This window comes from Pteropus vampyrus, unplaced genomic scaffold, assembly GCF_000151845.1.
Source record: "Pteropus vampyrus isolate Shadow unplaced genomic scaffold, Pvam_2.0 Scaffold55, whole genome shotgun sequence".
Classification (NCBI taxonomy): Eukaryota; Metazoa; Chordata; class Mammalia; order Chiroptera; family Pteropodidae; genus Pteropus; species Pteropus vampyrus.
This window is the reverse complement of record NW_011888836.1, coordinates 4,692,915-4,702,812: the sequence shown is the minus strand read 5'-3', so window position 1 is coordinate 4,702,812 and position 9,898 is coordinate 4,692,915. Positions and strand designations below refer to the sequence as shown.

Sequence of the window (9,898 nt, the reverse complement as noted above, 5' to 3'; positions counted from 1 at the left end):
AGTCTTCAGGCTGCCACCTGCAGCCTCCACCATCACCACCTCTCGTGACCTCCACCCAGGCACTTCACCCCTCCCCTGGGAGGACCAGGGATGGATGTGCTGCTGAGCCTTAGGAGATAAGACTGCAGGGACAGCACAGAACAGAAGAGAAACTAGTATTAAGAAACTAAGACCAAACAAGAAAAAGGAAATATAGGTTTCCCAGGTCCCCGAATAATAAGTGAGGCAGGATAGAAGACATACAGATCTCATTTCTAATAAATATGAGAAAGAAATCCCAGGACAAGTACCTTGCTAGTATACAATCCACAGTGACTGAAAATCTAAGCTAATATACAAAATATAACACCTGTGATCTCGGGTCTAGGGAGTTTTACATTGCGTAGTGTTGGCTTAGCCTTGCAAAGAAGCCAGAAAGGGGCTGTTATGGACACAGTGACAAGGACATGAGGAGTGGTCTATGATAAAGCACAAGTTCAATAGATTCCTATTCACTGGATGGTATAGGCATGACCTACACATATCAAAGGTCAAAATTCCTGTCCCGAAAAAGACAAATACTTCATGGCATCATTTATATGTGAAATCTTAAAAAAAAAAAAAGTCAAATTCTTAGAAACGAAGTAGAAATTGGTTGCTGGGGAGACAATGGTAAAAGGGTACAAACTTTCAGCTATAAGATGAATAAGGTCTGAGGGTCTATGGTGACTACAGTTGATAACTTCGTATTATATCATTGAAATTTGATAAGAGAGTACAACTCAAATGTCCTCATTAAAAAAAAAGGTAAATATGTGAGGTGATGAATATGTTAATTAATTGAATGGTGGGAATCTTTCACGATGTATACATATATCAAATCACCACAATGTGCACTTTAAATATGTTAAAATTTTATTTGTCAATTACTTTTCAATAAAGCTGGCGGAAAAAAATCTCTTCCTTTTATCATCTCTGGCCTCATGGGCTCTTCTCCTGGGAACTACCATAATCACACACCAAAATCAACCAGATTTTATTTAGTATTATATCCCTTCAGTGGCTCTCAGCATGTTTCCTGAGGAAGTTTTAGAAGCTGGTTTTAATTTCCTCCCACGGTAATCTCTACATATATACTTACAGCATTCCTCTGGAGACAAAACAACAGGGAAAAATATCAAAAACTTATAAATTTGAGTGCTAACTTTCCTCTGTGAGCAAAGACGACTTTTTATAAAACTAAAGTCACTCAAAACATGAACACATTAAAACATATCCGGAAAATTTCAACCACCAGTAGCTTTAATGAAACTTAAAAAAATTAAATAACCAATTTATAAAAAGAGGTACAATCTGGACTCTAATTAATTGGCTCACTTTTCATTTCTTTAGGAATGGGGCTAGGTTAATTCAGAGGTTTTTTAAAATATATTTGTTATGGTTCTCCACAAAGACTCTGAATGAAAAATTAAGAGTGGGGGGCTTTGCTTTCATCTGTTAGAAATCTCTCGTCACAAAGGTATTGTGGCACAGAATTTTTAACTTAGAACTTCTCATACTTGAAAACTTGAAAGTTAAAAATTTTCTCTCTTAAGTGTCATGAACAAAAAGTAGCAAGCAGGTTACGAACTACTTTCAAAGTGTTTCTATTTAAACATGTAGCCTGGTAATACAGGAACTGGAGGATGTGTTGTCTCCAGTGAAATCACACTGGAGTCTGTCCTCAGCAATGGTTCAAGAATCTAGTAAAGAGCACTGCGTTATCACTGTGTTACCAGATGAAACAGGTCACATGTTCTTTTAGAATCACGTTTGGGATATATAGAAAGCCTTTAGCAAAGGACTTGAACATCTGCAATGGCTTAGCAACAGCAGTAGCTGCCATATAATGACAAGCTTGTAGCTGGAAACCAGTGCTTTTTCTCCCAAGACAGAAGCCTTCACAGGCATCATCCAACAGTTGTTGATGATAACTGGTTGCCAGGAAAACATTCTGGGAGGAGAAATATTTCACCAGGTCACTCGATGGAGTCAATACACGATGTGGTCAGAGACTGACAAAGCAGATGTGGCCTCTTTGCAACATAAGAAATATGGTGCCAGGTTCTATAACTTGTTTGAGAGGGAATTTGGTATTCTGCTCTTCTCCAGGCTATAAGGACAATCTCAGTGAAGTCTCTGTGGCAATGCTATCAAGTACCAATTTGAGACCCACCCTTCAGCCCCATCATTGTAATCCTCTCTCCATGATGACCTCGGGGACTCCAAACAGATTTCCTGCTGTTGTTTTCATTTTTAGTAGAACCTAACATCTGCTATATCTGCACAAGTACATGGTTACACCACAAAGCTGGGCTTTATTTCCCTAAAGACATCATTAAACAGCTAAGCCCAGTAGGAAACCGCAGCATGGCAAACACAAACCCAGCTCGGCCATACACAAAAGAACACTAGCGCTAGGTCCTTGCTATTAGCCATCTGGTAACTCCCGTTTGCCAAGGGTCCATGTGGCAACTGGAAATCCCAAGATGTGTCACAGGTATTAACCACAAGATCCACTCATAACTAAGACACTTGGATTTTGGCCAGGAAGCTTAACTGAGCTGACATCATGTGTGTGTCTATGAAACCACCTAAGGAAGTCCAGGAGATAGAGGTGAAAAGGTGTCTTAGAAGTTTAGCAAGAGACCTGAAAGGGATATGATCACGGGTCTTCTGAGATGATAGAACCTGGCATCATGTGAGTTCAAGGGACAAAAGTGTTTAGTAGGTCTCAACCTTCTACTGTCAGAGGACCACTTCTGCCAGGGAAATAATCTTGAGAATCTTTGACTTTCCTCAGTTCTATTAGTCATTCCTCCCTCCACCCACAAAAAAGCAATAAATGTATAAAGATTTCCATCAACAGATGAAGGGATAAACAAAATGTGGTATGTAATATGGTATACATATAAATGGAATATATTCAGCCTTAAAAAGGAATGAAATTCTGACACATGCTATGTTAAATAAAACTTGAAGACAATATGCTTAGTGAAAAAAGCCAGTCACAAAAGGACAAGTACTGTATGATTCTACTTAAATGGGGTAACGAGAATAGGCAAATTCATAGATATAGAAAGTAGAACTGCGGTTTACCAACAGCTAAAGGAAAGGGAGAATGGGGAGTTATTGTTTAATGGGTACAGAATTTCTGTTTGAGATGATGAAGAAGTTCTGAAAATGGATAGTAATAATGATCATGCAATAGTGTGACTGTCCTAAATGCTACTGAATTATACACTTAAAAATTGTTAATAAATGGTACATTTTATGCTATGTTTTTATTACATACAAAAAAATTTTAAGTATGAATAATGGCATTGTTTTTAAGGAAACATGACTAAAGTAATTTTTAAAGGACTGCTATTAATAAGTAAATAATTTGCATCAGAAATTATAAGATAATTATGGTCAGGAACATTGCAAGAGTGTATACATATATCAAATCACCACAATGTGCACTTTAAATATGTTAAAATTTTATTTGTCAATTACTTTTCAATAAAGCTGGCGGAAAAAAATCTCTTCCTTTTATCATCTCTGGCCTCATGGGCTCTTCTCCTGGGAACTACCATAATCACACACCAAAATCAACCAGATTTTATTTAGTATTATATCCCTTCAGTGGCTCTCAGCATGTTTCCTGAGGAAGTTTTAGAAGCTGGTTTTAATTTCCTCCCACGGTAATCTCTACATATATACTTACAGCATTCCTCTGGAGACAAAACAACAGGGAAAAATATCAAAAACTTATAAATTTGAGTGCTAACTTTCCTCTGTGAGCAAAGACGACTTTTTATAAAACTAAAGTCACTCAAAACATGAACACATTAAAACATATCCGGAAAATTTCAACCACCAGTAGCTTTAATGAAACTTAAAAAAATTAAATAACCAATTTATATAAAGAGGTACAATCTGGACCCTAATTAATTGGCTCACTTTTCATTTCTTTAGGAATGGGGCTAGGTTAATTCAGAGGTTTTTTAAAATATATTTGTTATGGTTCTCCACAAAGACTCTGAATGAAAAATTAAGAGTGGGGGGCTTTGCTTTCATCTGTTAGAAATCTCTCGTCACAAAGGTATTGTGGCACAGAATTTTTAACTTAGAACTTCTCATACTTGAAAACTTGAAAGTTAAAAATTTTCTCTCTTAAGTGTCATGAACAAAAAGTAGCAAGCAGGTTACGAACTACTTTCAAAGTGTTTCTATTTAAACATGTAGCCTGGTAATACAGGAACTGGAGGATGTGTTGTCTCCAGTGAAATCACACCGGAGTCTGTCCTCAGCAATGGTTCAAGAATCTAGTAAAGAGCACTGCGTTATCACTGTGTTACCAGATGAAACAGGTCACATGTTCTTTTAGAATCACGTTTGGGATATATAGAAAGCCTTTAGCAAAGGACTTGAACATCTGCAATGGCTTAGCAACAGCAGTAGCTGCCATATAATGACAAGCTTGTAGCTGGAAACCAGTGCTTTTTCTCCCAAGACAGAAGCCTTCACAGGCATCATCCAACAGTTGTTGATGATAACTGGTTGCCAGGAAAACATTCTGGGAGGAGAAATATTTCACCAGGTCACTCGATGGAGTCAATACACGATGTGGTCAGAGACTGACAAAGCAGATGTGGCCTCTTTGCAACATAAGAAATATGGTGCCAGGTTCTATAACTTGTTTGAGAGGGAATTTGGTATTCTGCTCTTCTCCAGGCTATAAGGACAATCTCAGTGAAGTCTCTGTGGCAATGCTATCAAGTACCAATTTGAGACCCACCCTTCAGCCCCATCATTGTAATCCTCTCTCCATGATGACCTCGGGGACTCCAAACAGATTTCCTGCTGTTGTTTTCATTTTTAGTAGAACCTAACATCTGCTATATCTGCACAAGTACATGGTTACACCACAAAGCTGGGCTTTATTTCCCTAAAGACATCATTAAACAGCTAAGCCCAGTAGGAAACCGCAGCATGGCAAACACAAACCCAGCTCGGCCATACACAAAAGAACACTAGCGCTAGGTCCTTGCTATTAGCCATCTGGTAACTCCCGTTTGCCAAGGGTCCATGTGGCAACTGGAAATCCCAAGATGTGTCACAGGTATTAACCACAAGATCCACTCATAACTAAGACACTTGGATTTTGGCCAGGAAGCTTAACTGAGCTGACATCATGTGTGTGTCTATGAAACCACCTAAGGAAGTCCAGGAGATAGAGGTGAAAAGGTGTCTTAGAAGTTTAGCAAGAGACCTGAAAGGGATATGATCACGGGTCTTCTGAGATGATAGAACCTGGCATCATGTGAGTTCAAGGGACAAAAGTGTTTAGTAGGTCTCAACCTTCTACTGTCAGAGGACCACTTCTGCCAGGGAAATAATCTTGAGAATCTTTGACTTTCCTCAGTTCTATTAGTCATTCCTCCCTCCACCCACAAAAAAGCAATAAATGTATAAAGATTTCCATCAACAGATGAAGGGATAAACAAAATGTGGTATGTAATATGGTATACATATAAATGGAATATATTCAGCCTTAAAAAGGAATGAAATTCTGACACATGCTATGTTAAATAAAACTTGAAGACAATATGCTTAGTGAAAAAAGCCAGTCACAAAAGGACAAGTACTGTATGATTCTACTTAAATGGGGTAACGAGAATAGGCAAATTCATAGATATAGAAAGAAGAACTGCGGTTTACCAACAGCTAAAGGAAAGGGAGAATGGGGAGTTATTGTTTAATGGGTACAGAATTTCTGTTTGAGATGATGAAGAAGTTCTGAAAATGGATAGTAATAATGATCATGCAATAGTGTGACTGTCCTAAATGCTACTGAATTATACACTTAAAAATTGTTAATAAATGGTACATTTTATGCTATGTTTTTATTACATACAAAAAAATTTTAAGTATGAATAATGGCATTGTTTTTAAGGAAACATGACTAAAGTAATTTTTAAAGGACTGCTATTAATAAGTAAATAATTTGCATCAGAAATTATAAGATAATTATGGTCAGGAACATTGCAAGAGTGGAAGACCCATCAGATCAGCATTGGAGAACCCCAGTTCAAAATCTCAGGTCCCTCATTCCAGTCCAATCTCTTGCTTCTGTGGAGGAATAAATTCAACCATCTGGAGTCAGAACGCTTCATTATTTAACTAAATATTAGAACTACCATGGGCCTTGTGAAGTCAGGGCCCATATTTGTTTAAATGAATACCCAGTTCTCACTGAATTATCTAGCATAACAATGGAGCATAAAGTAACACTTACGCTTAACATAATGTATAAAATCTGAAATGTATCTTTATTTGATCAAGTTGAGGACACTATACCATGGAAATGGAAAATCATGACTAATGAACTAGTCTTTGGGATTAGTTAAGCATCTTGAGTGGAATGTTCTTTCAGCATATGGACTATGATGGACTATGATGTAATCGGGTCAGGGAAATTAATCCACACCTTATGTTCTCGGGGCCTTTCCTCCATAAAGCCTCTTAATACTAGTTTCTTCCTCTCTAGTTTTATATCTTCAGAAGAAGCCAAATTTTCTAATATTTATACTGGACATGTTTTCAAAGCTTCTCCAGAGTGCCAAGCAAAGGGGTAACTTAGCCATTAAGCAGTTAATCTGACTATTAGAGAAGCTGGACAGATAACCTGGACCACGAGGTAAATGACTTGTCCTGATCATTCAATAGGGATGTCTACCTTATTCATATAAAACTTGATTTCATTTTCTTTTCATTTTGTGCATCATTTCAGGCGAGTCTCAAAGAATCATGAAGATTTATCTAGGTGAGGCAGGATTATAATTTTGGCTGAAAAATGTCATGGTCTTTGAGGTTTCTTTTAAATATATTTGAAAAGCTGTCTCAATAATTAACGTAATGTGTGATATAAATTGGACCCCGGATCAAGATTTGGGGGTGTAGGGCAGAGAAAAGAGTTATAAAGAATATTATTGAGAAAACTGGCAAAATATGGATATGGTCTGTAGATGACATAATAGCATTGTATCAATGTCAATTTCCTGATTTTGATAACTGTACTCTAGTCATATAATAAAAGTATCCCTGCTCTTAGGAAATACACGCTAAAGAATTTAGAAGTAAAGAGGCACCTTACTCTCAAATCCGCAACTTACTCTCAAATAGTTCAGAAAAATAAAATATATCAATATATATAGATATATATAGCTATAGATATATATCGGCATAAATAAAAAAATTATAAAAGAAGCAGGATAACATAATAATTGGGGCAAATTATTATGTGAGTTCCGGGCAAAGAGTATGGAAGTGTGTATGAATTCCTAACTCTCAGAAATAATTTCAAAATTAAAAAATTACCAAAAAAATTTTAAAGTTTTTTTAAAAATTCATTTATAGTGGTCTTATGGTCAAAAACAAAGCCGAATTAATGTTGTATCATAAATTGTATCTCAATTAATTTTAATATTATATTAGTGGCATTACTAACCAGAAAAACACTACTTAACTTCTATTCGATTATAAAATCATTGAATCTCAAGGTTAGAAGGGAACTAAGAGACTGAACAACTCAAATAAACATCCGTGTTTCCCAATGTAAAACCATAAGAAATTAAGTAATGTAAAAAGGAAGCAGGGTATGAATCATAAATCAAACACAGAAAAGGTTGTTCTACCTTGAACTGCTGCTGATCTCAGCCCAGCCCAGTTTCCATGATACATGAAGCAAAAGTCCGCCGATTAATGTCTGCCACCTGAAAAGGATAAGGGCCAATCTGAATTTTTTTTTAATTGTTATTTATTTTTATTATTTTTTCAATCTGAATTTAACAGAGTGCCATAGTCTTAAAAGCCATCTAGCCCTGGAAGATCTGCTGACTGATTCAAACATACACATCCAATCCTTCTTAGGTTTTTTCCCACTCTCTCCTAAATATCATCCCAATTCTCAGACCTGTCCTTCTCAGCTTCTATTATTCCCTTGAATCCAGCTGTAGCATTAAGTGCTGACACTGGTACTCTTTTCTTATTCTAGACTTTCCCTAAACAACCTCGTTCACAGCTACCTCTTTTTCCATTACAGATGATTCCCACTTTCCTTTCTCACACAGATACCCCACAAGCTCCCAAATATAACATGCCTAAAACACTATCTTGAACTTCCCCCATCCATCTTGATCATCCTCTCATACTATCCCTAACCAGCCAAACCAGATTCCTAGCTGTCATCCTAGTCCTTCCTTCATCCTCACCTCCCTCATTTAGTAGCAAAATACTATTGATTTTATCCTCATAACAGCTCTCAAATCTGAAGTCTTCCTGTCCATGCCGCATACCTCTGCCTAATGCTGACTCATCATCTCACTCTTGAACCATAGCACTAGGGCCCTCTCCCCAGGGTTGTCCCACGCCATACATTCTCTACCTTGCAACCAAAGGGTTTCTTCTAAAATGCAAACTTAATCATGCTTTTGCTTGTTTTAAAAATGGTTGATTCTTCCCACTGCTGCAGATAGCAATCCTCAGCTTCTTTTCTGCTACAATATATTTAGTGTCATGAAGCTCACGCGAGACACACTTCCTTGGCATGCAGTGTTCAGGGGGAGCACAGGTTATAAAATAAACGCCCCTCTCTCTTCCAATGCAGAAAGCATGGCAAAATACCAAATGAATGAAAGGGGAATTGTAGGCATAACTTCATCCTGTTTCATTCTAATTGCTTTTTTATTTTAGATGAATCATTCATAAATTTCAAAACCTTGTTTTTAGTTATGACTTAAGACACCACCCATGTATTGCAACACCACAGTTTGTACGTGCTGTTTGTTCTCTTGACTCATAATGTTCTTCATATCTTCTTGTGTATTGGTGAACACCTGCTTATCCTAAAAGATCCAGGTTTTATGTCTCCTCCTTTGTGAAGCATTCACTGACAGGCAGAACAGATGGTCTAGAACAGTGGTTCTCAACCAAATGGTTTTTCCCCCCAGAGGATATTCGGTAGTAGCTGCTGACATTTTTTGTTGTCACTGCTAGAGGTGGAAGAAGGGAGGGTTGCTACTGGCACCTGGTGAGGAGAAGCTAGGGATGCTGATAAGCTTCCTATGATGGGCAGGACAGCCCCCATAACAAAGAATTACATTTGGGAAAGCGCCCTCTCTTTACAGGGGAGAGAATGTCTGAGAGATGCAAGACCAGGGGCCAGAAAGCAAGTTAGGAGTTGTTAGAGTAATTTGAGACGACAGTGTCCCAGGAAGGGGCTATTGGAGGAAGAAGGTAGACAGATTCTAACCATGTTTAGATCCTGGTGGTTAACTGCATTTTAGAGATGAAGGAGACAAAGGAATCAAGAATAACTACCGGGTTTCTGAGTGAGTCAACTGGACAAAGGGTACTATTCATTGCAGGTAAATTTAAGAGACCGCGCGAAGAGAAAAACAAGCTAACAATGGCAGGGAGCTTTGTTTTCTCCACTGATAAATCTTAAGTGTCTAGAGCAGTGGTTGGCACATAGTATGCTCCCAATAAATATTTGTAGAATGAGTCACTCTGCCCTACTGTGTACCTCCTATGTGCCAGAAATTATTCTAGGCATTGGGGCTCCTTTAGTGACAAAACGGATTTTTTTAAAACTAGTGCATTTGAGGCCTTTACATTTTTTGGAGGGAAGGTATATTCAGTCTGACCAATCTACAAACGAGAAGAGGGAAAGGCAAGTCAGATGTAAAGATCATCCTTTCCCACATAAGTTCGCTAAATCTCTCTACCTTGGAGGGACAATCAGGATCGGAAAACAATTCTGATTCATGATATCCCAGCTTTAGTGACAGAAGTATACATAATCGTAAACAATATTTTAAAAGTTTTGTTATGA

The 9,898-nt window shown here is 37.6% G+C and overlaps 1 protein-coding gene across 1 annotated transcript in view; it reads right to left on the bottom strand.

The window, feature by feature from the left end:
• The window catches only part of TMEM241 (transmembrane protein 241), a 118,391-nt gene that overhangs the window by 100,649 nt on the left and 7,844 nt on the right, over positions 1 to 9,898 (bottom strand). The window contains exon 3 of the mRNA XM_011360489.2: positions 7,701 to 7,778. Coding sequence (XP_011358791.1) covers positions 7,701 to 7,778 — 78 coding nt within the window. The remainder of the gene's footprint in view (positions 1 to 7,700; positions 7,779 to 9,898) is intronic.